General features: G+C 40.9%; 1 protein-coding gene across 1 annotated transcript in view; it reads left to right on the forward strand.

Annotated features, from left to right (window-relative positions):
• SYNE2 (spectrin repeat containing nuclear envelope protein 2) overlaps positions 1 to 26859 on the forward strand; it is a 179849-nt gene that overhangs the window by 107857 nt on the left and 45133 nt on the right. The window contains exons 69-91 of the mRNA XM_027637580.1: positions 1669 to 1836; positions 2849 to 2974; positions 3849 to 3961; positions 4603 to 4744; positions 5700 to 5831; positions 6403 to 6555; positions 6808 to 7017; positions 8131 to 8232; positions 9238 to 9357; positions 9527 to 9727; positions 11124 to 11297; positions 11885 to 12016; positions 13846 to 14042; positions 14247 to 14379; positions 15218 to 15400; positions 15835 to 15981; positions 17549 to 17725; positions 19211 to 19366; positions 20269 to 20418; positions 22759 to 22935; positions 23846 to 23979; positions 24448 to 24652; positions 26590 to 26769. Of these exons, the coding sequence (XP_027493381.1) occupies positions 1669 to 1836; positions 2849 to 2974; positions 3849 to 3961; positions 4603 to 4744; positions 5700 to 5831; positions 6403 to 6555; positions 6808 to 7017; positions 8131 to 8232; positions 9238 to 9357; positions 9527 to 9727; positions 11124 to 11297; positions 11885 to 12016; positions 13846 to 14042; positions 14247 to 14379; positions 15218 to 15400; positions 15835 to 15981; positions 17549 to 17725; positions 19211 to 19366; positions 20269 to 20418; positions 22759 to 22935; positions 23846 to 23979; positions 24448 to 24652; positions 26590 to 26769 (3612 nt within the window). The remainder of the gene's footprint in view (positions 1 to 1668; positions 1837 to 2848; positions 2975 to 3848; positions 3962 to 4602; positions 4745 to 5699; positions 5832 to 6402; positions 6556 to 6807; positions 7018 to 8130; positions 8233 to 9237; positions 9358 to 9526; positions 9728 to 11123; positions 11298 to 11884; positions 12017 to 13845; positions 14043 to 14246; positions 14380 to 15217; positions 15401 to 15834; positions 15982 to 17548; positions 17726 to 19210; positions 19367 to 20268; positions 20419 to 22758; positions 22936 to 23845; positions 23980 to 24447; positions 24653 to 26589; positions 26770 to 26859) is intronic.

Below are 26859 nucleotides of genomic sequence, written 5' to 3' on the forward strand. Positions count from 1 at the left end.
ACTGCTTGGCTTCAGTTTCAGGTGCAGCTTTGAAAGGGCTTAGTTAAGATACCTATTTTTAGAGTTGGGATCTGTATGCATCCAGGGGATTTAGGTAGAATTCTGGAGTATTTGTAAAGCTTTGTTTTTCTTTGAATTGTTTTCAAAAACATGGCTCATTATAGTTTAAATCCTCTATTGAAAGGCAATTTTTCATTAGTCTCAATCATGATAAATCAGCTAGAAACAAAAGAGTATTTTTTTTCTTTTGACAGTTTCACTCTGTTTCTGTCAGAGTAGTTTAAAAGACTGGTATAAAAGAGCTTCCAAGCTGGTTAATTCTACTTTTGCACTTTTTGCATAGGTAGAAAGATGGGGCTTTTCCCCTGCCCTCAGATATTTGGACCTACTGCATTTACTCCTAGGGCAGCCTCTTGCCCCATGGCAGTGGAACAAAAGGAGTGGGTGGTACCTGTTGGTGAAAATGGGAGGAGGAAAACAGGACTGGCATGAGGGGCTGGGTGGGAGACAGTCCTGGCATGCAGCAAGTGCAGATTAAAACAAAGAATGCAGGCAAGCCTCTCTGAAGCTCCCCGTGGTGCCAGTCTGGTGTGCCAGTTTACTTCAAACACTGAGTCTACCTAGAGCAACAAATTTCACTCACCATAAAGGAGCCAATACCGAAATGTCTCCATTTTAAATTACCAGGAGACATTTCCACCTGTTTTGTTGCTGGTTTGGGTGTCGTTTTTATTTTTTAATAGGAACTGAGTCCCTGCCAAGAAGTGCCTCTGGGTTTAGGCTGTGATTCAGTCAAGTGTTCAGGTGCTGTGGGAATTAGGATCCTGAATGCACCTAGGTGTCTGGATGCATCTGGATCCCGTTCAGCATTTGTGTCAGCACAGGCTTCAACAGGGCAGTTCCAGCTGGTGAAAACAAGCAGGCTTTGGGCAGCTGTAAGAGCTGCTCAGTTCCTGTTGGCTTGAACTGGCTGGCTCAATGTAAAGATGAGAACTCAGGGGTGGAAGAGAATTTTCTAACCTAATCAAGACCTACACAAAAAGATACACATAGAACAAAGAGAAGTATTCTCTAGATCCAGGCGTATGACGTAAAGCAGTTTTTTTATTACAGTTAATTACTTTGAAGTTGAGCCATGATACCTGTCTCTACGCTCACCTTAAAAACATGAGTTTAAAGTATGCAGAGATACACTTTGATTCAAAGCAACTTGAATCAAAAACCAGATCCCAGCAGTTTGCAGTGGCCTGGCTGACACATGGGAACATTGCTATGCATTGGTAATTCAGCATCGTTCGTCCCAAAGGGTGACGTGAGCAGTCTGTGCACTGCCTTTCCCCCCACACTGAGATGTGTTGTCTTCTTGGTCACACTCAAATGGAATCTGTAATTTCTACTCTCCTATTTTATTGCTTCATATCTTCATAACTTCCTACAGATGCTATTGTTTGAAACAGTGTTAAGACTAACTCTGTAAAAAATTTGTTTAATTGTTCAGAATAAAAAGAGTCTATATTGGAGGAAATCTTGGGGAGGCACAGCTATTTCTCTTGCCTGTATGTTTCTATTCTTTTCAAACAGGGGTGGTGTGAGCATTGACTTCAGAATGTTGTCAGGAGAGGAGTGTTGTACTTCTAAGAATGAATAATCATCTGCTGTCCCTTCTAGGTGAGGTTATCAGAGATTGAACAAAAGGTCCTCTCTTTACTGGAAGATTGTGGAGATAGTGCAGATTACCAACAAAAAACAGAGGCTCTTTCCATGAAGCTGAAGGAAGTCAAGCACAATTTGGAAAATGTCCAGATGATGCTTCAAGACAAGTACAATGAAGAGCAGGTAAAGCATATGAATGATGTGCAGACCAAGAGTGAGAGTCATGATGCTTTAATGGTCTGTAGTTGCAGAAGAACAGTTAGAGCTCACCATGTGAAGCAAGGAAGGGAGAGAAGTCAATCACAAATGTCAGAGTTGCTATTATTCTAGTTTACAGTCCTGTATAATTACTTGCAGTTTGTAGCAAGTAGTGGATTTTTAATGACTCTCTGAACAGCATCTTTTCTGCTTTAAGTGCTCAGTGACAGAAGTCAACATTTCGCAAGGAATATAGGAAAAGGACTGGGGTTTTGATTTGGTTTTAAATGCCTTTAAAATGCCATGATGTTTGTCTGGGATAGTATCACAGCAGAGAGGCCTTTCAGTAACTTTCTCCTTGAAGAATGCATAAATGGCAAGGACAGTGACTGACACAGCTGCACAGTCTTTGCTAAGTTTCCCAGTGGGTGAGACAGTAACTCCTGGTTTCAGAGCTCATTCCCTCTTTGTTGTACAAGGGATCAGAGAAGCCCACCTGATGTGTTTGTGTAAGAGCAGCTACACTTTCTCCAGGGCTGGAGTAGCACAGTCTAAAAGGGAGCTTGCACGGCCCAGGAGAGAATTAGTACTGGTAAAAGCTCCTGTTGAAATACCTCTGTGAGTGCAGACAGATAGAGAATCCAGGCACATGACCAAATTTATAAGTAAAAATTGCACATCCCTATAATTTGGTCAAACAATAAGAATGGAGGGTTAGTATCACCTAATCTGCTAACAGGTAAAACAAAGCAACTGTAAGTGTTGAGGGAGAAATGTGAGGACCTTGGCAGCAGGTTAGAATGGATTAAACTTTCAGTAAACGAAACTGGACAAAAATCTTTGCAAAAGTAGCGATTGTGTTTCATGTGCTGCTGATTCCATGTATGGTAAGTCTGAAACAGCTCTGCTTTTCCTTATCCCCAAACTGCTCCTGAGGGGTTCTACTGTCTTGTCAAGTCTGGAAACTTTCCCCCACTGGGTCTCTCTCTCTTTACAGGTTAACAACAGGGAGAGGGTGGACCCAGAGCCCCTTGAGATCCTGCACTCAGATGGCTTCAGCGTGCCCCAGCCTGCCCTTGCCGAACAGCCACTTGGTTGGCACAATGGTCTCCAGCACCCTCAGGTAATTCTCCTCCCATCCAGGAGCCAGGCTGCTCCACATCCTCTGTGGGTGGGGGAAACAGCTGCATTTACAGCTTCTGCAGAAGTTTGTCAGGATGCAGAAAGGTTTCACTCCTAAAATCCCTTGTCCAGAAGCTTTAGTAATATTGCAAAGCGGGGTGGGACCCTGACATTTGCCTTGTTTCATAGTGATTCAGATGGCATCACCTATCCCTCCAATCTCCTATCCTTGAGGCACTGATGTGTTGTGAAATCTGAATCCATGTATTGACATTACTTTTGAAGATGCATTTGAAGCTAAAGCTTTGTGTATGTTTTCCCATGGGCTAACTCACAAGAACTTTAAGGTGGTTGTTAGTACAATAAAAAAATCCTGTGATGTTCTGTGCTTTGCACACTACTTCAGTTTTACTATCTGAAAAATTAACTTTTGCCATTTTGATGCTATTAGAAAAGAGTTGGAGAAAATTATCCAGGTTGAGCTGCTAGAATTGCTCACTTTTCACTCGACACTCTCCTTTTGACTAATGGAAATCATATTTGAGCAAATCCCCATTTTCCCTTGCCGGTCTCTCTGTCTACAGATTGCAGTAGGTGGCCCTTAAATTTCCATGTCTACATAATTTGTTTCTGATTGATGGGTTTTGCTTTTAAATCTTCAACTCAGGCAGAAATACATGCCATAAAAATACATGTTTGCAGGAAACTGTTTGTTTTGCAAAGTCATGTTTACACGAAAATTGCACTTTATTCTGACAGATGTATTCTTATTTTCATTGCCGAATGATTTCGCTTAAAATGTGATTGGAAAAGCGCAATCATCATTTCATATTATTACAGTTCAAATAACTGTTCGTGCTGTCCTCTGTGCACAGGATCTGAAAGTAAAAGCAGCTGAGCAGAAAAGCCTCATTGACTTTATTGAGTCGTGCGTGGAAAAAATGCAGCCACAGCTTGAGGACAGTGTGACTCAGAAATCAGAATCAAGGTACGAAAAAACAAACTGGGTTACCAGATTCAGTGATGTGAAACTGCCTAAACCTGCTGAAGGTTTGTAGTCATACCATTGGTGCCTGTAGAAGAAAAATGGCAGAAACTGGGGATATCTGCCATCAACAGTCTAGAGGAATGGAGGCTCGTTCATGTGACACCCTCCATGATACTGGGCTGACTCCAGTGTTCAGAGTCAGTCTGGCTGTCAGGCAGGACTGACACGTGCTGTAAACTAAAACAGGCCCCTCTGGAGGCGAGTTGGGTGTGTCTGTTCACAGCCATTGCTGTACAAATGCACAGACACACCCAGCCAGGTTCAAAGGCAGCAGCCTTGAAAAGGGGACATGGGGGTCATGTGCCTTCCAGTATGGAACTGAGACTTGCTACAGGACTGTGCTCCCCATGTTGTCATTACAGACATGGAGGCTGCCAGCAGGCCTCTAGGATGTTTCATGGGAAGGGAAAAGTCCAGAGAAATGTATCAAAGCTTGGATTAAAGATCATCCATACACTTGGTTTCAGGCTGGTTTTGAGACAGGAGCAAGAGGAATTAATTTTACACAAGTAACCTTACAAACCTGGTTTTACTTATTCTGTTTCAGTATTTGCCATTCTGACAATGTTTTCTCAATACAGCAGTGGAGAATCTGATTCAAAGAGCAAGCAGGCTGATCCCACCTTGACTCCAAAGGATCAAATGGGAAATAAATGGCAATATTTACAACAAGAGCTGTCATCAAAGGTGAAATCTCCTCTCTGCCAGCTTGTGGAACCTCAGGTTTGTTTAAGTTCAGTAAAACACTCTCTGTGGGCAGTCGTTTGTGGTAAAGATAGCAATTAGTGTATCTTCCTGTGTCACCTTAGCATGGCTCTTCATCAGATAACTGAAACCTATGCAAGCATTCTCCAGAGGAGATTGTTACTGCATAGTGTTTTCATAATTGTCTTTTAATTTTACTTTGAGGTAAATCATGTCTCTGAAGTAGTGACTACTAAGCACAGTGTGGGAGCACCTGGTGAGTCTTTGTAGTTAACATTCAGACTAGATGTTATCTGCCTCATTCTTTCAAGAGAACTAAGAGAGTTGGCCAGCAAGCTCCCAGCTGGTTTTTTTGGATGTGGGTTAAGTCAGTTAAGTGGGTTAAGTTCCCCCAAGTGAGAACATTTTGGTCAGAGCAAATCTCTGGCTAAAATTTTGTTCTGCCATTCACCATTGTGTTCTCTCATTCTCATATGTCAAAAGCAGAGTTTGGAATGCAACAAGAGCGCACTGTGTTTATGTTCTGAACTGACTGCAGAATTTTACTCTTTGGACAAAACTGTAATTCCTGTTATTAACAGTTTTGGTCACATTAAATTAGAATAATTAGATTTCTTATTCTCTGAAATTGCTGCTATACAAGAAAGAATATCAGACATAAAAGAATGAATGTCAACTCTTTTGCAGGCAAGACTTAACCCTACAGTGGGCAGTAGGGTTGCCTTAACACAAACTACAGCTGTAGCCCTTAAAACTGGGAATCAGAGGCTCCTTTTTCAGCCAGTCTCCCATCAGGGCATAGCCTGCCCAACTTTTACCAGTATAAAGGGATCCCTGCTATCCAGGTGCTTTATACTAGTGCCTTAACAGTTTCATTTTAATGCTTTTTGAGAGGGGTGTTATTTCATTGCCCATAGCCCTGTCTTCATTTGAGCTTTTCACCTAATTTCTGTGTCCTTTTTCCAAATGTTAGATTACAACAAAGATGAACATGCTGCCCCGAGGAACATTCACAGGTGCAGGAACCCCAACTGTGGAAGAACTGAAAACTTACACTGTCCAGCTGGGAGACCTGAGCCAGGAAGCAAATGTGGTGCATGCACAGGTAAAAATGGCATGTCCTGGCACTGCAAAAAATACCAGGGATTCTAGAAACAAGACACTGCTTGGACGCTGGGAAACAGTCAATAATCATATTATTGCAAGTGGCATTCACTGTAGTGAGCTTTTGCATTGGGTGTGGACTAGAATGTAGAAATCAGCTTTGGATTTTGAGAGGAAACATTTCAAATTTCAACTATGATACTTCTGCTAACTGAATCCAAAGATTTACTAGTGTGGGTAAAAATCCTCAAGCTATATAAAGCAAGGAAAATGATTTCAGTAAATTTACAGGATTGGAGCTGACAAGACAAATTTGTTATGCTCATTCCTGAGATTAGAGACCTGAAAGACCACAGCCAGTCTCTAATAAATAAAGGGTTATTGTCTCAGCTTTGTCCTTGACAGCTCTGAATGTTACATGCATATAATTGTGTCTCATGAGTCTGTCTCTCAGTATGTAATTAATTCCATTTTATTATTAGCTGACCAAACCTCTAACCTTATATGAGTGAATAAATCTTAGCCATGCCTTGGGTGAAAGTACTGAAAACTTCTGATTTGGATTTACTCAGGATAACGTGGCAGAGGAAGTCTCTTCCAATTTGGACAGAAAGTTGTTTGAGTTGCTTCTGGCAATCAGCCGATGTTTGAATAACATGGAGGAGATGTTAAACACCTCAGTCCTCTCCACAGAAGAGGCAGCCGTGCAGCAGGCTCTTTATGAGGTAACTGTCCTAAGCCATTCTGGGAGGGAGAAATCCCAGTGGATTTCTGTTACAACAGAATACCTATGGTGTTATATTTCCCCTCTGTTTTGCTGGCATTATTCAGGAATAACAGCACCAAACTATTTGGTATTGCACAGATTTGGGCCTATTGCTTTTAACAATTACCAACTTGAGTCCTGCTGCCTTTTACAGGTGAGAGTCCTCAGAAAGACCATTTTCACTCATGTTACTTTTCTTTTCACCCTTTAGACTCTGTCTGTTGAGCTGCAAAAACTTCACGCTGATCTGAGTGATAAAAAGGATGATCTCCTGAAGTCTATTAGCTGTGCCGGTGGGAGCACAGATGTGTTCTGCGAGTGCTTTAACAACTTGCAGGCACGGCTGGAACAAACTCAAGCTGCCACTGCTTCAAGGAGCAACTCAATGAAAGCTGGGCTGGATCATAATAGCAATTATCTGGTACTCCACTGCCAAATGCACATCTTGTTTCACAGCATCTGTTAGACTTGTCAGTGTTAATGCATTTGGGTTACAGATGAGCAACCTCTAATGGACTTCTTTTTTTTTTTTTTTTTTTGCTACTAAACAAACTTGTCTTGGCCTCTCAAGAAGCAAATTAATTTTGCTGGTTACAGTGCTGTTTGCAGTGCTGACTGCTATAGAGGCCCGGAGCATGGCAGAAAATTTGCATGCAGAAAGTATGGAAGTAACCTGGTATCCCATGCAGGCTGAGCTACAGGCTAAAGCAAGTTTCTCTGCGTAGGGATTAGGCCAAGGAGAGTTTCATGTGTTGTTTCTGCTGCTGTGTCCTCAGGAGAGGCAACCTTCTTCCCTTTAGCTGCCATGTCTGACACTGGGCTACTTTTAGCAATGTGTTGGAGGTTGATTTGGCCCCACTGTATTTACTGTTCCTTTAGATTTTGTGCTGCAGTAGCAGAAGCCATAGTTTTGCAAATTTGCCCTTTTTTTGTTCTTTCTCAGAAAAGCAGATAATGAGAAGCTTTTCTTTAGATTCTTGTGATGTGCTGAATCAACTAGCTGTTGCTGGAAAACACTCAGATCAGGTATTTATTGTGAAGTAAGGAAGGAGCCTGGTCTTTGAAATACAGTTTGCAGTGTCCAGCAAAACTTCAGTGTGCTCATCATCTGCAAGATGGCCTGGCTCTTTACTGCTGAATAATAAAGCAGTTCCGTTGAAGAGCACTGGGATATTGTCTCCAAACAGCAGCAGGACTAGTCTAGTTTATTTATGCAGAATCCATGGAGCTCCATCAGTCAGCCAGTAATGGGCTCATTTTCTTATTTTCAGAAGAGAAGAATTTGATAAGTTTCACAGATTTTTACAGTCATAGAGGATCATTGGGACAGACTAATCTTCCTTCTTACACTACACAAACTCCAGAATTTCCCTCTCTAAATTACTGCTTTAAGCACATAATGCACATGCTTTATTTTGTCTGTTTTTTTTAAAGAAGGAAGATGTACTTTTGCTGTTGTTTGCTGTGTAATTTTGTCTGGTCATTACTCTATTCCTGATACATGATATATTTCTGATGTTTGTTTCTTTTGCAGAATCAAACCAGGCTGCTCTATGATCAGTTAACTGAGAAAAAAGCTGCTCTGCAACAATGCTTGAATGAACTACATGGACATAATGTTTCTGAACATCTTCAGGTAATTTTATTCAAAGGAAAGGAGAGTTTTTACAGCATTAGCTATTATTTCCAGTTTTCTGGAATCTATTAAGTTTGATATTTTCTAAAGTTTGAGTCTCACCTTGGTTTTAAAATTGAGAAAGGCAAGAGTTCAGTATTTGCCATATTTGCCACCCCCTTTTTTTTTTCCACTACACCCCAATCTGTAGACAGACCTTTTGTAGCTCTTTTAGTTGTCAGAGTGGAGAAACCAGTCTCTCCACAACCTCTCAGAGCAAATACACCTCATACTATTAAAGGGAAAAAAAAGAGCTATGCAGAGTGCAGCACTTCACACATTCGGCCTTTTTATATGCAAAACTAGCTTTTTTTATGTGGGAATAGGACTCTAGTATTTATATCTACTCATGTAGCATTTATGAGTACTTTGTCATATGGAATTTGACCAGTTAAGCTATTTCCTTTGACCTTTATAGGGATTAGAAGAGAATTAAAAATTAACAGACTGCATATCCTTCCTAGAATGGTCATTGGCCATCTACCTACTTGTTGCCGAAGAAGAGGGTATCTGGAAACTTTTTTATTACAGGCTCATAGCCTTGTATAAAGGCATAATTTTCTGCCAGACTGAGAACTGTGTTCCCTGCTGAATCCCCTAGCAGGGATTGCTGCCTTGGGTATATTCTGTCAGATAACCACTCCTGGAAAAGAAATGCCAGACGTATATAGCTTTCCTTTCTTCAGAGAGGATTGTCTCAGTTCACTCCTAACTGAGTATTTACGCTTCTTAAAAAAAAATGATATTTTCTGAGTCCCTGATTCCTTTTAATGTCTGCTCTTGAATTAGTAAACTGAAATGCATGTTGAATGTTGTACTATGTCTTGTCCATTTAGTTTATAAGATGATTGGATCTTCCAAAGTGCTGGCACAGATCCAACCTCTGGATCCACTGCTCTACCTGTGATAATGGAAAGTTTAATGGAATGGAACTCTTCCTAGTAGCTTATTTTGTCCTTCTTTCAGAAAGTTGATGCCTATGCTTTGGAGCTGCAAAACTTTGAAAACCAAGTGGCAAAATTGAGAGGCCATGGAGAAAGATTGCAGTTACCTATCACCTTAATCCAGGAAGCTTATAAATTAGAGGTAAGAGGACAGTACAGTTTCCACTCATTCAGTAAGGTTTGATTTTTCAAAGCACGATATTTTCAGCATCAAAAGGCCGATGGTTGGTTTTTTTTCTGGAAATATATATGTAGGGTTGTGGAATTTGCTTCTGTCCTTCTTGAATTGCTTAACTGTGTTTACATTATAGGATGTTTTGGATGACATGTGGGGGATTCTGAAAGCAAAGTATGTGGAGCTGAACTCCCCTTCCATCAGTGAAAGCCAGTATGAGGGCTTACTTCGTGGATTTGCAGAGCTGGTAGCTATTGGAAGAGAGAAGATGGCACAAGATCCAAAGCACTTAGCAAAAAGCAGAGCAGCTCTACAGTCTCACCTGGAAAATCACAAGGTATAAGATGCTTATCACAGCACTGCTTAGATCAGCATAGCAGGATCACTGTTTGTTGTGAGTGGTTTCTCTCCAGTGAAATGGAGAAGAATAACTGGTTCATGCATGGGGGAGGGACTGGAATATGTGTAGAAAACAAAGCAAAGGTTTTCAGTAGACCAAAACAGGACCCACTAAATATGAAAGAGTGGCTGTTATTACAAATGCAGTTTTGGTGATAAATTACTACTTTTGCTTACTCAGAACACATTGATGTGTAAGGAAAACACATGTCCTTCTAAGTACTGACAGTAAATCAGGAGTGAGGTTCCTGAAATTGTCTAACAACTGGGACATGAGCCTTTGCTTTCAGCATTCTGTGCCATCATGATCTGGTGGAGGAAACTTACCCATAGCAACCCCTTTTCCGATGGGAGGGTAGTTGAGACCCTCCCCTTTGCAACCCAGTGTCCCTTTTATTCAGCTGCTACATGCTTAGTGGGAGATGCTGAGAAGGCACCTGCATCCTCATTGTCCTGCACTTGGCAAGCAACCCTGACCAGCACTAGTCACTGGAAGGTGTCTCTGTCATGTCAATGCCTTGATGTAACTGTTTCATGTAGCCTAAACTCCTTAAAAATTCCTTCAAGGTGCTGAGCACTGCAAACCACTACTCCAAAGTCATAGGAGTCAATCATAGGTGGTTGTCACTCACAGCTTGCCCTTAGCAAAGCCAAATGTTAGGAATTTACTTACAAAGCAAAAGAAAACTGCAAAAGCCATTTTCTCTACCCTGGTAGGAATGCTCAGGATGCTCACACAGCCTATGCCTGGAGTATGGTCTTTAAGTGAAATTCTTGTACTAGTTATTAGTTCTTAATGAAGAATGTCTTGATTGAAGACCCTGAAACCTTTTTTTTTTGGGGGGGAAAGTGCTGTGTTGAGATTCAGACATTTACCAAGAGCCATAACTAAATCAAACTGTTACCTTATAGTTGTACGAAACTATTGTTCCCTGCCTACTACTTATTGCTTGAAGTCACCTGAAATCCAGGTGAAACAAACTGGATAATGACTGTGTGGTGATAACTACCTCATGTTAAACTACACATTTATTTATAGCTAAACTCTTCCTTCTGTCATCTTCCTACAGCATCTATGAATTTCATACAAACTGAAGGTATAAATGTAGATCTTTCTCTTTAGAAATGTATAAATGAGAACAGTGTATTCAGCCCATCACTCATTTCTGACTAACTGTAAAATGATCAGTAACTGCCCATCTTGGGGTGATGCAGAATTTGGGTAGTAGGCTCCTGACTCCGGCTGTGCCCTGAAACTGGCTTCTCAATGAGCCTTTTCCTGCTGTGAGTGTGTGATCTCTCTTAAAGACCAAGCTTTAACTTGTTTTTTTCAGGACTTTTTCTGCAACCTCATGACCCGCATGGCTTACATGCAAGCATTTTCTAAGAGAGTGAGTCCTTCCGTCCTGCAAAAGAGAGAGGAATTCTGGAAAGAGCTGGTGAATGAAGTCAGGTTGCTGGAGCAGAAGGCCTGCCAATATGGTATCCACTTAGAAAGCCTGTTAAAGGTAACAACTCAAAAGAAACCCAGAGTAAAAGCTGGAGGGAAGAAGAAAAGTTTCATCTAAGGCAACTCTTTTCCCACTGGTGATTCTTTGGCTAGTAGTTGTCCTTTCCTGACTCCACTGGACAGCAACAGTCTATTAGTTATTCTCTGTGTGTCAGTAAACCAACTTTATCCTCACAAGTCTCTGAAAGTGGACATTTCAACTTATTATTCTGACATGGGTGGGACTTTATGACTTCTTGCAGTAACTTTTGAGTGCCTGGACTGACAGAAGAGACTTTTAAGGCACAAAATTACCAGCAGCACTCTAAAATAAGACTTAGTCTGAAAATATGCCTAGAGAATAAAAAATGATATACACCACTTTAAAATAAGAACTCTTGAAGATATTGGAGAATGAATAATTAATTCATCTGTGGTGAAATCATGTCTCACTTTAATTTAATTTCCATATTATTCACCTGTTTTCATGTTATGTTTCATTAAGGCAAGAGCTGCTGATGCTAGAATAAACAGTAAGGCCTGAGTCTGGTGTAGCAAAAACACAGATTGATGTGTGCTGTGTTAATGATTCAATTTATTTTTTAGGAATGGATGGTGTTTGATGAGGAATGCCTAGTTTTCAATAAAGAGTTAGAGGCACTTGCCTCTACGTTGCCTTCTGTCAGTTTGGTTGAAGAAACTGAAGAAAGATTAATGGAAAGGATTGCACTTCTAGAGGTACTTACGTGTTTTTCCGTCTGACTTTCTTTGTGGATCTGTAGAGTTGGCCAAAAGATTAGTTAGAATATGAGAAGATGATGATTTTTAGGACACTATTTCCTTTGTCTCCTTGCCCATGTGTGGATGCAAGCCGACAACTTACTTTTAAAAGTATCAGGGGACCAGGCTGCTAATTTCAGCCACAGGCTACAAGTTCATCAAAGTGGGAATAATGACTATAGCTACTTTAGAAGTTGGTCTGCAAATGCAAATATTTGGGATAAGATGGTGTGCAGGCTCCATGGATCCGAAATACAGCAAGGAGCTTTGGAGTGCACACAGAGCCACTTCTCTGTAATTCAGGAAAGATTTTCATGCCATAGTGTAAAACCTGTGGAAGAGGAGAATCAACCTAGTGCCTTCAAATACCTGAAAATATGAAGTATTTGAACCCCTATTGCAACCCTGGTTGCAGCTGCATCTCTGATGGCAGAGGTGCATCTTTTATTTAGAACCTCAACTGCAGTTGGAAATATTTTATCCATGTTTTAAACACATTTAAATATAAGGATATGAAAGCAGCCTTTATGATTGCTTTATAAAATTAAGAAGAAATAGTATTCAGTAACCTTAGTGATGTATTTTCAGAGAGTTCTTTGCATTCCTCAGAGTTTTGACCTTTCCTAGTCTTCAGAGGACCCACTCCATTAGAAATTTTTGAATTAATAAATGTTTGGGTCTATACTGAGTCCAGTTTGATATTTAGATTCATAGACTATAAAGGGCAGAAAGGATTATAGTGATTTAATCTGTCTGACTGCATGAAAGAGGCCATTGGATATTCCCAGAAAATTCTGAGCTATATTAAAGCTTTTGTAATTGATCAACAGTAGATATTTACGATCATAGTGGCCCTCTGTGCTTTTGATACCTGTTGCACTGAGACAGGAGACATACAATGCATAATCAGTAAGTGTGAAGTTGCCTAGTTTTCCTTGGCATTTTAAGTTTTTAACTAGCTCTTCACTCTGTATTTGTCTTTAAAGAAATCAGAAACAAAGTAGTAAAGCTTTAGAAGATGTTTTTGGGTGGAGTCCCAGCACTGGACCTTCACAATTTCAAGGAGAGGGCAGAATAAAATTCTCTGGGGCTTAATTCCTGTGAGAGAAATATCTCTATTAACAGTATTGTACATGTTTGGATAGAATTGAGATGCACATCACACAATTGCTACTTTGTTTTCTCCCTGGGACTGATCTGCTTCCTGCTTTTTTTTGTCTTTTTTACCCTTTCCTCATTTTGACCTTCCAGGGAAGTGTAGTAATGGTAAAATGCTGACTAAGCAAACCAGACCACTCCTATTTTTTTTCCTTAATGAGCTTCACTGTTCACTCTTTGTTCCTCTCTGCCACCATTATTCAATAATTATCCCAACAGTTTCCTTCAAAACTCTAGTAACATTTCTTTTTAAATAGGATAGAACGTGAAGGAAGCACAATAACTTCAAGGGGAACAGGAGGACAATAACAATAACTTTCTGGTGGGAACAGCCATATGTTTGGACAGTGCAGCCACATCTGACAGTCTTTGTCCATTGCCTGGGGTTTGCATGGGTCAGAAAAGCCCATCAAATCATAACACATTCTGATTATGTATGAAAGTATGTTGAGATGTGTCTTGATCTCTCTAGGGGAAACAAAAAACCCCACCCACTCATATTTGGAAAATAAAATACACGACAGAGTAAGTGTGAGATTAAGAAGTCAGAACAAATTATATGTGTTTTCCTAGCTGTGTTTTCTGTTTTTAAAATATTATTGTTCTGCAAACTTCCCATATTCTGACAGCAAATCAAAATCAGTGTTGATGAAAAGCATGCCAGGCTATACCAGATGGTGAAAGAAGGGAAGAAATTGCTGACTGCTGTGAACTGTCCAGAAATAAGAAGCCAGATTGGGAAGCTGGAAGAGCAGTGGTTGTCTTTAACCAAAAAAGTTGGCCATGAACTACACCGACTTCAAACCTTACTGAAGCTCTTGGTCAGGTGGGTGTAACTCAAAAAGCAATTAGAGATATCAGTTAGACATCAGTTTCTGATCTTCTGTAGGTGATAGCTGTAGTCAAGCTTCTGCAGGATCCTGTAGCAGCAGAGGTGCCTCCTCACAGAGAGGAGGACAATTTTGAGGGTGAGAAATGTATCCTAGCCTCAGCTAGATGTAATTTTCTGTGTTTTGTTTCCTCCTTGTAGCTACAACAGAGACTCTGAGGAATTAATGAAATGGCTGGACTCTGCTCAGCAGAGAATGAATTTTTGGAAGGAGCAGTCTCTCAATGTGTCACAAGATCTTCCCACCATCAGGGACAACATCAGCAGCTTGTTTGTAAGTCATTTCTGCTGCCAGGTTTAGATAAGGCCTTGTGACTTATGGTGAAAATGACCATTTTGAGAGGTTTTTGTATTTGCCATGAGGTGTAAACTACCCATGTAATACAGCACTGAATGGGTGTGTGCCCCAAAGCCACCAAAGACCTTCCTTCAGATCCTGAGACTGGCTAGAGATCTGAAATCAGAATGGAATCCTCTGTGATGAGCTCACAGCCCAGCCAGGATCTCTTTCTTATGCAAGTACAGCATACTGGCACTGTTTCTGTCTTGCTCCTCATGCCAAACACCAGATACAGCAGTTCTGCCAAGCTACCACTTAACAGCAGAACCTGGAGCATGGGCTCAGGGTACAGGAGGGATGAAGATGCTCAGCCAAAGTCAGGAAAGAGAAATATGCTGAATTGCATTTCATGTCTTTGCCTGCCCCCCTGTGCTGTGCTCCCCTTGGATGACCAGCCAGGAGGTTCAGCCCCAGTATAAGGCCAGACAGAAGGAACAGTGCACAGTGGGAAAGCAGAGCATCGTGAAGGTTGGACTGGTAGGTGTGAGCTGGCTGGAGACCTGAGGACTGGGGTTCCTCCCTGAACCTCTGTGTGAAGTGAGAATCAGGATATTCCCATCCACATGGATGGGGCAAAAAGTGGCATTCAGCATTATATCAAGCTGGGCAGAAAAATGCTTTACCTGCTGCCAGAACATGTTGAGCTCATTGTTAAATTTGCTAAAATCTGCTTGAAGCATTTCATCCTGTGACTGAAAACGTGGTTCATCTTATTCATTTAAATAGATATTTAAACATTTACCATCTCTTAAATTTCTCCTGTGCACCTCAGATGTTCTCTAAGGAAGTTGATGAAAAATCTTCCCTGAAGTCATCAGTGGTGAGCACTGCCAACCAGCTCTTTCACGTGAAGCAAGCTGATACTGCAGCACTTAGGTCATCTTTGGCAAAGTTTGAGCAAAAATGGGGAGAACTGATTACACAACTCCCAGCCATCCAAGAAAAGCTTCACCAGGTGAGGAGACACTCTGCTGCCATCTCTCAGTTCAAGCTAAATAATTACATTAAAATGTTGCTGCTGGGATTCAATTGGCTGCTCCCCAAACTACCTTTTTCTGAGTTAACTGTCTGTCTTGCTTTCAGAATAACCCCAATATTGTACTGCAGTTTAAATATTGCGGTGTTCTTCCTGGGCTGTTTTGCTTATATTTATTATCATTACAGTTTTACATGAAAGTCTGTTACAAAAAGAAATATTTTCATTTGAGATTTATGAATTCTTGAACCTTTCTTAAGTCACTTGCCCTTCTGGAGCACAGGGCTCACTATCAAGTTCATGCCCCTGTAATGCGATTATAGTGCCTGAGCCTTTCTAAAAATAGAAATGTCATTTTCCTTGGTATTTCTAACAAGCAGAGTGTAGAGGATTCATTATGTGCTTTATCCCAGCTTCAAATGGAAAAACTTTCATCACGGGAAGCTATTGCTGAACTAATGGCCTGGCTGGACCATGTGGAACAGCAGCAGGAACATGAGGAGCCAGTAAATTCACAACGCAGTGCTGCCCAAGTCAAGAGCCTCCTTCATAAGTACAAGGTAAATGGGAAGCTGGAAGTCCTGGCCTTCTGCAAGGTGTTTGGCTGTAAAAAGGATGGAAACAGCCTACAGGCTTTGTCATATCCTTCCCCTTGCTCTCAAGAGGGTTCCTCAGTCGCGAAGGTGTCTTAAAATCTTCCTTTATAAAACCTTATGCTTCTGTGACACAGAAAACACTGCCTGTCCTGCAATACAGCTACTGCCTGCTGTGCTGTAATCTCCTTTTCCCCATGCTGTCCCATCTGTCTTGCTTGTTCTCTTTCTCGCATTTAGATTATGAAGTGGGATGAGCAGGAAAGCCTTGCTTCCCTAGGAAGATAGACTGTGTTTGTGCTGTGTTCCCTGTCTTTTTAAGAGGGAATATATCTCCATAACCAGGATCTATTTAACTAAAGAACAGGGGTTTTGAATATCACGTGTCATCACAAGAAATAACCTGCAGAGAGAGAGGCTGCAGCAGAGTCCTGGCACTGTTCAGATGCCAAAGCACCAGTGGCAGAGGCTGATTGCTCCAGCCACAGGAAGGATTCAAGCTGTGTACTTCCATAGATGCCAGAGAACCCAACCTCGGGGCATATTTTAGCTCCCTGCAGAGCCATATTTTGCTCTGCCCTCACAGAGCTGCTGAGCTCTGCTCTGGGCTCAGACAGTCTGACAGTTCTCAATCTACAGCTGCAGTTCGCAGGCACTTTGGCACTGCACATAAGGCAGGTGCCAACATAAACATTTCTTTCCAAGTGCCTTGGTATAGTACATATATAACGTTTTGGTCTGTATCAACTGGATTTAGCAGTTAGGATATGTAGGTGAAGTGCTGTTTTAACTCCTTTGAATATTTAGAGGTCAGTTTGTAGGTGTTTCTTCTACACTTGTCAGCAATATGGGGATGTGTATGCTGAAGACAAAACTGGGATGAGGGACACAAATTCCTGCAGGAAAACAGCTGTGACTTTAGTACCTCTATTGTGTATTCCCTGGTGACTTTTTTCTGGGTACTGCTAGATATATGAGGAACGCTTTCCTTCTCTTTTCTCCCAAGACCTTCTGAAATAAATAGATATTCCCTTATGTTTTCACTTTGCGTGTAGTTTCTCACTCATCTCAGTGGGCAAGGACACTCATGCTGGAGGACACTTTCTCCTCCCAGGTACTCTGATATTCTGTTCTGATAGCAGATACTTTGGTGAAGGAGCAGAAGCTCTTGCTGCATTTGCCTGAGAGTTGCAGGAGTGTGGGAAAGCCTTGGTCTTAGCCTAATCTGGGACCATGGTAGTGTGATGGTATTGTCCTGTGGGTTAAGTATAGAGTCTGGTACCCCTGGATTTCCTTCCCTGTTCCAGCACTAACCTGTTCCTACCTTGAACTACCCATGTAATGATATTGAGGATTATTCCTACAGCCAGGTTTCCTTCAGAAAAATATTTTAGGTGATGGTTCAGACTCAGCCACGACTGTCCCACAGCTACACCTTGAAGCATCATTGGAACTGATCAGATTAAAACCACCAAACTAATTGGTTTACATTTCTGTTGTTTGTTTGTTGTTTTTTTTCTTTTTTTTCCTGCAGGAATGCATGATGGAAATGAACTTTAAACAGTGGATGGTAGATTTTGTTAACCAGTCACTGCTGCAGATGAGCACTTGTGACGTGGAGAGCAAGCGGTACGAAAGGACGGAATTTGCTGAGTGTCTTGGCGAGATGAACCTGCGGTGGCACAGGCTGCAGGCAGCCCTAAACAGAAAGGTGAGATTGAGTTCTCATGGCTTTCTCTCTCATAACTCATCTTGCCTGTTGACTGTATTAGGTGGAAATATAAGATTCCTCATATAAAGAAAATACAGTCAGTGACACGTCAACAAAGAAGTCCTATATTGAGAAAACTATGGAAAAGAAAGAATTCAGGGCAGTGTCTGCAGGGGAACCTGTTAGTGAAATCCATTGAATCTTTGGGGTGCTGTGAAAGTTGGAGCATTGAAAACTTCGTGGGAGAAAACACTGGGTGGTTTGTGGAAAGGAGAGGTGCTGCACTGCTTGGACAGACAGGCCTTGCTCAGCAAACAGCACCAAAAAAAACCAAGCAACCACTCCACATGCCATATGATGGGAATGAGAAATAGGGATATATTAAGCTATCCCCTGTTTTCCTGTTGTAGCAGTTGGATTTGCCAAAAAAAGTAATTATTAAGTTAGTAGTGTTGATAGCCGTGGGGAAACATATGACCCTGCTGGAAAAGGCGTAGCAGGGATTAGTTCCCAGGCCTGCTCCAGCCCTCCTGGGTCCCTGGAAAAGAGTTATTCTGGATCTGTGTCCTCCTCCTGAAGTAATTAAATACTTTCCCAGTGGAGTGCTTTGAAGACCAGCAGCTGATAGAAAAATTCTTTATCTAGACTGACTGTACCAGCATATCTTCTGTTTCTTTGGAGAAAATCTGTTTCAGGCAGTGCTCTATTCTAGTGAGGCTAGAAATAATCCATGCATCCAGAATTAGATGCTGCTGTTTGTGTGCCCCAGTGCCCAGAAAAGCTAGTGTGACTCATGATATGGAAAAGACATGAAGAAGGTTAGAATCCCAAATTCAACCATGAGGCTGCTGGAATGACTCCCTCTACTAACATATTCCTCTTTCATCTCTATTTCTCAATTTGCACAGCTTTGGAAGAAGCTGCCCTCTCTGAATCCAGATACAAAGATCACTGATCAAACAGAAAATTCACGATTTTTTTATAGCTCAGAAGGTCTTCCAAAATAATTTTCAAGTAGAAAATTCAGTTCCACGATGGAATCCCACTTTTGTAGGAGAAAAAGTTATCTTCTCTAACCATTTTCAAGAAGCTGCATTCTAGGATTTAATGGATCCTCAGGGCCAAGACTGAAGACAGGAGCTCTTCAAATAAGAGCGGTCCCTTTCTTATTAGTAACTCTGGTGGGGTTTAGTGAGAATGAAGCTTTCAGACTCCATATGAATGTGTCCATGTAGCCCAAGGTCTCACAACTTGTTAGGTCTGCATGCTCCCAGCTCCAGAACACACACTGCCTTGTTTCTTCCCAAGGAAAAGGTCAGATACTAAAGAGCCTGCAAAACCTTTTAGCTTTTCCTTTCAAAATATTTTCTCTAAATGCTATTTTCAATGTAGATTTTTTAATCTCAAAGTTTGTCATGGAAGGGGAAGCTCTGTTTCTGCCCACCCGTAGGTTTAAGGAAGTTAAAAGAGTTCTGTAACTTACAGATACAAGACCTGGAACACATTTTGGAGGATATTTCTGAAAATGAGAGCAAAGCACAGACTCTTCACAACTGGCTGGAAGCTCAGAGTGATCGACTGAGATCCTTACAAACCCCAGCAAGTCTGATTTCTGCACAGAACACATTAGATGATTGCAAGGTAAAGCATTACATGAATGATATTTTTGTAAAAACCCTATTTAGCACTTCAGTGAATCCAGAAAGAACTGCTCAGATTTTAACAGAAAAAACACAAAGGAGTTGCTAAAAGCTCTGCTAGGAGCTATTTCCTAGCAGAATACTACAGTCTGATCTTAATTAAAGCATGTTACATTCAGGTGATAGAGCCAGATGCACTTTTAATGTGAATTGCTATTCTGTGGGGTTTTCCTCCAACTGAAGATGCCATCTGCTGTTGCTCCATGGTATTTGGAGTGTTGCATAGCAATATTGTAGATCGTATTCTGAGATTCAAAATTGTTCTCAGTTCAGCACAGCCATGGTAAAAGCCATCAATTCCATTAGTTTGAAGAGCTCTGTGGTTGAAATGTCATGGAAACTACACAGTCCTAATTGGAAAAATAGCAATTCTCTCTACTTCTGCCCTAGAAGGTAGTCTCTCTGCACCAACCTCAAGAATCTTGGTGTCCTTTGGTTTTGTTGTGTTTTTCTAGGCATCACATCCCTCAAAATTAATCCAGGTGTTCAGCTGCATTAATAGAAAAACTGTTTGCATCTTGAGAGGTACGAAGAGTCCTGGTTGGTTACTGAGGAATTAGCTCCTGATTATTTCCTTCCCAAGCATGATGTCCAGTGCTCAGACTGACAGTAAAGGGACTGATTATAGTTCAACCTGCAGGAGACCATCTGAGGCAGCCACTGTCACTTGGAATTCCTGTAAAACAGTTGTGTATTAGAGTTGAAATGATGGTGGCATGGCTGAAGAATTATGCAAAATTGGTTTTAAAGAAGGAACGTTTATCTAAGCTCCTCACACAGCAGGTTTTTTCCTATGATCTCATTAAAAAAATCTTATTTTTCTTCCTTTTTTTTATCAATTAGGAGCTAGAAAATCAACTCACTGCTAAAGCCAAAACTCTTGACGATCTCAAACAGAGTTTGGCTTCGAATGGTAGTGCAGAACAAACCCCAGAAGCTCAGTCTCTCAGGCTTGCTGAGCTGTGTGAAATGAAGGACAGCATTGTAAACCAGGTAAAAGCTTCACCCGTGTTCAGGTTTCCTCCACTACCTGTTCTGACCACCAGTGTTATTAATCTTCTTCAAGGGATGGCAGGAGCTGGTACAAAAAAGATGCAAAGTATTCCTCACTCTTAACCTTCTGAAGAACTTCCTTTGAAGTCTTTACCATAATGTAAATTAATGTATTTCCAAAGTTGAGAGACAAAAATTAGTCTGATCTTGAAACAGTTTGAATATAGAGGGGGAAGGAACAGACCCCCATCTGCAGTTTAAGAAATTAAAGAAATAGCTATTTTTCTGTAAAGTTGAAAACTTGACTCTCTTGCTTAATCTGCTTCTCTTTCATACCTGTTATTTGTCCCCTGTTATGTGCTGGTGGAAGCTGTCTGTTCCTACCCCATTCTAACTGCAGTTTTTCCATCTCCCAGTGACTCTTCCATCCAGTCACTGGGATGGCTGCTGCCGTCTTCAAATCCTATGCAGTTTGCAGTTTGTTCAAGGATAGTCTGGCAGATTGGTTTGCCATGCAAATTTACTCCCCAGCAGTTTGTATTTATAGTTATATTATCTTTATACTTGGAACTGATCTTTTTTTTTGTGGATGTAATTGACAGGTTCAGGAAATATAATAATGAGTACATTTATAGATTTAAGTGTGTGGTAATAAATAACCATATACTGTAGAGAATTATACATGATGTAGTGTTTATGTTTATAGTTAAGATTCCTTTACACTTTCTATTATAAATGCCTTGCCTTTATTCCTCAAAACTTTGTGAAACCTAAACCCTTTTGCTTGAACTCTTCCACATAAGGTGTCAATACAAGATGGATCTGCTGCTTCTTAGTTTAGTTTTCAACAAAAATGACGTGGCTGTTTCTTACCAAGAAAGCAGGGAAATTTATGTCTGTGTACATGAAGAAAGATTGTCCTTCTGCTTTATAGCTGGGCATAGAAATTGGCAGGATTGCAGCCTAGTGCTTTTTTCTTCTTGCAGTCATATTGGGTCATGTTAATTTTAGGAACTTTATGACTTAACTATCAAACTTCTAAACTGCAGAGTGTTCTTACAGCCGAGTTGTCTGTGTGTGCAAAGAAACACTTAGTGCAGGTTCCTTCCCAGGGTGACTGCTCTCAGCAGAGCCAGGCTGTGATTTCAAATATAGGGCTAAGGAGATGTGATCCCTTGATTACAATGTCCGTAGGCTGAACTTGAGACTGTGAGTCTGTGGCCTCAGAGACATTTCCCAAGAACAATGTCTTTCCATCTTCCTTGTGTGGGCAGTAATTAGCTACAGGCTACAAAAAGCAATTACAAATTCCTCCCACCTATACCATGATTCAAAAGAGAATAGGGATGATTAATCCATCAGCCTGTGCGTGCCTGAAACTAGGATACTAGGATAAAATGATCTATGCAGTCTATTTAGGGTGAACTATAATATAGAAAATTTTTCTTCTCCCACTGTGTGGATGCATAGTCAGAACTGAAATCCAGCATCTGGCTTTGCCGGGTCTCATGGAGACATAGTTGGTTTTTTGCCCTGTTTTCAAGCTTTTCTCAAAACATCTGGTCCTGGCATGACTGGAAGTGGGTATTGAACTAGATGATGCTTTGTCTAACCAGGACCATGCCTTATGTAGTTCCCTGATTCTGAAGGGTAAAAATGACAAATCACACTGCAAGAGGACTGTGGTTTTGTGTTTGCAAAGTCTAGGAGTATGTGGCAAATGGAAGCTGTGCTTGCCCCTTATAGATTAGATAACTGTAATAGTAAAAGTGACATAGAAAACAGAGGATATCCATCATTTAATTCTATATGAGAACCCTGAAGTTGCTAGACTGGGATTCAGGTGGGCCTGCATTATTAGAGCACAATGGCATAAGAGGGATAACAGCTCTCCAGAGTATTGTAGCAGTGTCTTCTTCCATACAAACCAATTTCTGTTCAAATTATCTTTGAAAGGAAACTTGATCTCTGGATCAAACTATTTGCTTCCCAAGAAGATTAAGGCGCTCAGCTTCTTCCCACTTCAGGTTGATTTTGGCAGAAAGGAATAAGCAGTTCATTATTTCAGTACTCGTTACTTTTTGGCTTGTTCTGAAGTTGTGGCTGAAAGAATAGTGCTGCCTTGAACTCCAGTTAAATTTTAATTGCCCACAAATTCTTATACTTCTCTCTAAATACAGTTTACTGCTTTGTTTGAAGCCTGCACAATTCCTTGTCAAGTAGGAAAATACTCCAACTAGTGAAATTCTTGAGAGCAGTAAGCTTAGATTTTTAAGTAAATCTACAGGTGATAGATTTTCAAGATCCCAAGAAATAGCAACAAAAGTGTTTTGTTTGCAGGTTGCACAGTTAAAGGCCTCAATGCAGTCAATATTGGAGCAGTGGAGAGCATATGATGAAACTTATGCAGAAGTCAGCCTGATGACAACAAGATATTTATACTGCATAGACCAGTGCAAACCTTCTGAGGAAGAAGCTTCATTGGAAGCTTTGAAAAAACAGGTCAAAACTCTCCAGGTAAATCTATTTAAGTTGTCTTATTTCTGTACTTCCTTCTATGCCCTTAGGCAGACAAACAAACACTGAAAAACAAGTGAGCAACTTCATTATCATGACATTAAAGTCAGTGGAATACTATTACATTTTTTTTACCTCCAAAGACACTGAGGACTATTTTTAGGCTTCTTACTTTGTTTAGTGCCTAAGTTCAACTTTGGTGCAATTTAGGTACCAAGATTCAAGAAAGAAGTATAGGTCAGTCTGCCTTATTGTGGGCTAGCACTGCCTCTATTTTGGGTTGCAGAGATCCCTTGTTCAGTCTCCTGCACGTGCTGGAAGGCATCCCTGTAGGAAGCACCAGGTCCTCATACTCCCTTGCACCACAGAGTCCAGATGGACCTGTGCTCTGCACCACTATCCCTCATGCTAATGTCTGCTCAGTCCAAATCTAATTCACACAGACAGCAGGAAGTCTGGCTGAAAATACAGCTGGCAAAGGAGAACTGTGGACACTGTTGTATGTGTTTGCATAAATGTTATTCACCGTTCCTGTAAAAGATGTTGGTTCTTGGTTCATTCATTGAAAGTAAATTTGTCCCTTTGCTTGTGCTTCCCAGGGAAATGCTCTGCCATAAGGCTGTGGCATAACCTGGAAGGAGATGCCTGGGCATCAATGCTGCGACTCAGTGCAGAAACAAAGGGAACCCAAGGTCTCCTGAATGTTTTGTTTTTTTTTTTTTTTAGCTCAGACAATTTTACCTCTCTTAGCTTCCTAATATTTAGAAACAGGTGTTACATTTTTTGCAGACATTTTGATCTGTGCTGCAAAAGCATGGTATTATTGCTTCCCTATCCCTAACAATCTATAGGGGAAGTTATACTTAGGTTTGTTTATCTCCACAATTAATTGCAATAATCCATTCTGCAGTGTCTTCAAGATGAATCGGAGAACAGCGAAGAAAGCTGGGCCAAGCTCCAGGCTGCTGCCAATAACCTGAAGAAGAGCTGCTCCCCATCCTTCACAGAGATTATTGACCAGAAGTGCACAGAGGCACACACTAGGTAAGCCTGCAAAATAAGACCTCAGTTATCAGTATTTCTGAAAAAAAAGAAAAGCTACTGAGGCAGGACTTGAAGGTCTGTCAGATTTTTAAATCTATATTAATGCAACTCACCTGTCTAAGGGTACTGTGTGAGGAATAGAATCACAGAATGGTTTGGGTTGGAAGGGACCTTAAAGATCATCCCGTTCTAACCCACCTGCTGTGGCCAGGATGCCTTCCACTAGTCCAGGTTGCTCTGAGCCCCATCCAGGCTGGCCTTGAACACCTCCAGGGATGGGGAACCAATACCTTTTAACTGGATACCTTTTTCTTGATGGGGTCCCATAGCACAAACCACTCCGTATCAGCAAGGCTTCCAGTAACATGGGTGTGAATGCAAAGAAACTCCCTTGGGAATTCTGTGCCTATTCATATTCTGGAGGAGAACCTACTAGGAAAACGCTCTTGTCCTTGGATATGTTGGCAGGTGGAACTCAGTAAATGAAGACATCACAGATCAACTGCGGGCAGCGCAGGCGACCCTGCAGCTGTGGGAGCCCTTCGATACTTTATGCACTGAGACAGCAGCCAAGTTACAGCAGTACAACGAGCAGTGCACTCAGCTCTTGGATGCCCATGTGCCCGAGGAGAACATGATAGAAACCCTGGAGCAGAGGATACAGGATATGAAGGTACATTAAATGCGTTTCTGCTGCCTGGCACTAACCAAGGTTTATTGTTGAGAAACAGATCAAAAGAACACCACCAGTTCAGTCAGTGGAAGAGATAAAATCTGTGGGTTTCGTCCATTAACAGGCATCTTTGTGTTTCTTTTAAACACTTTGCCCAAATCCTTGGACCAAACCACAGTTAGCACATGATGAGAAGAGTGCAGAAGGGAGTAATCATATTCCAGCTCTGCCCATTTCCGCTCTACACAAAGAATCAGGCCTGTGTTGGAAGGAATCATTAAAAGAAAAATAGTTTACTTTATGGGGCATTGCTTGGGAGAAGAGATAATAGCTACTAGAACAATAGCTAGGGAAAAAATGTTTTCAGCGCACAGGACCATCCTTAGGTTTTCTACAGTCTTCAGGTTGGTTTTAATTGTATTTGGTGTTGTGTTTTGGCCTGGTCTCATGAGTTCACAGATTTCTGAGCTCATTAGATTATTCTAATTGCTTTTTACTTTAGGTAAATGAGACCTCATGCTAAGACCACAGAGTACATTGGACTCTCTCAGACAGCAAAGCTGTCATTAGGTTCTGACATTTTTAGTTTTTTCAAACTGCAATAAGGAAATGTAATAATCCTTATTTCAGGACAGAGCAATGATTCATCATGCTTTATGAATCTCTAGCTGTGTATTGGAAGAAGTCCAGAGTACTCCATTTTGCATATGGTCAAATAAGAGACTTTACATTATAGGAAAAAGAACTCATGTATTTCTTTCTGTGTCATAAACAACTGACAGCAGCAAAGCTTAGACCAAAACATTTTCACTTTCTTCTGATCTGTTAATGGCTGTGACATAAATTCCTCACTATGTTGGCAAAAAAGCATTGTGTTTTCTGAAAATTTTTGGGAAGAGTGTTGCACCTACTAAGCAAGGCATGACCACCTGAATGCCATTAGCACTGATGTGTGTGGGTAGAACACATGGAATTTATTGTGGTTTTTTGGAAGTGGTGAGTTAGAAGAATGGGGATCAGTGATATGGCATACAAGTTACATGTATTTGAAAATACATGTGCATTAAAAAATTGTATTTTAATCCCTCTAATCTTTTCCTCTAGTGTATACTAGGAAAGGTTCTGTGGAATTTTGTCATCACAATAAAATAAGTCCTATATAAAGAGTAAGAAATCAAAATGGATTATTTATTCAATGGCTGAAGTGGAACTTAACAATATGATCCCTTCCAAACATAGGGGTCAGGAAGCAGAAACCATTTTGCTTTTTAGGGAAATGTGTCTGCTCTTTGCTATCAATCAGAAATCTTTGTTTGTTACTCTCAGAAAAGACACTAAAAAGATAGTGGCAAATTTCAGGGGGTGTCATGTTAAAAGTAAATTTCAGTTGTCTTGGTCAAAAAAAAAAATCAAGTACATTGAATGAGTCTAAAATTACACCCTTTGTTCTTGTATTGCCTTTAGAGTTTAATTTTATAGGATCATTTCTGTAGTAAAGAGAAACAATTAAAACCAAACCTATGGTCCTCAGTCACTAAGGGATCCACAATACTGGTATGTTTGTAATAAAAGAGTGTTTCTCATCTGCAGCATGGGCCAGTTCTTCCATCTGCTAGTGTACACCCGTTTTGGAGAGAGGGATATTCTGATTTCCCTCCCTAATTTCCTCTGGAAAATAGTAGTATCCCGCTGTCTGAAGTCACTGGTGTTCCACTGAACTTTGAACTGTGCCTTTCCCAGCACTAGACTCAAAGGATGCAGTTCCCATTATCCTCCGGGTAAAAGGCTGAGGCTTCCACTATAGCTGAATTTGGCTCCCAGATGAGTTCAACAAAAAGAGTTTAGTTACAGCAACAAAAGGTACTAAATGAAAGTGGCACATGAATGACGATCTGATTCATTTACTGACTTCTTTTTCTTTCCCCTTCTCTCATCAGAATTTACAGCATGGCCTTCAAAACATAGCAGGATGCCGTACCCAAATTTATTTGCAGGCTGATAGGATAAAACAGCAGGCTGGGACAGCTGCTGAAGCCATTCTGGTGGAGAAGCTGCAGCCTTTCCAGAGAGCCACCTATTTGGAAAAGATGCTGCAGAGGAAGTTGGATGAACTTCAGGTGCTTTGTTTTTAATATTAAATCAACTGTCAGTGTGGGGTAACTTCTTACCTAGAGCCCTGTGTGAGCTACATTGTTCATTAGAGCCCT

This window comes from Corapipo altera, unplaced genomic scaffold, assembly GCF_003945725.1.
Source record: "Corapipo altera isolate COAL_440 unplaced genomic scaffold, ASM394572v1 23, whole genome shotgun sequence".
NCBI classification, from domain to species: Eukaryota; Metazoa; Chordata; class Aves; order Passeriformes; family Pipridae; genus Corapipo; species Corapipo altera.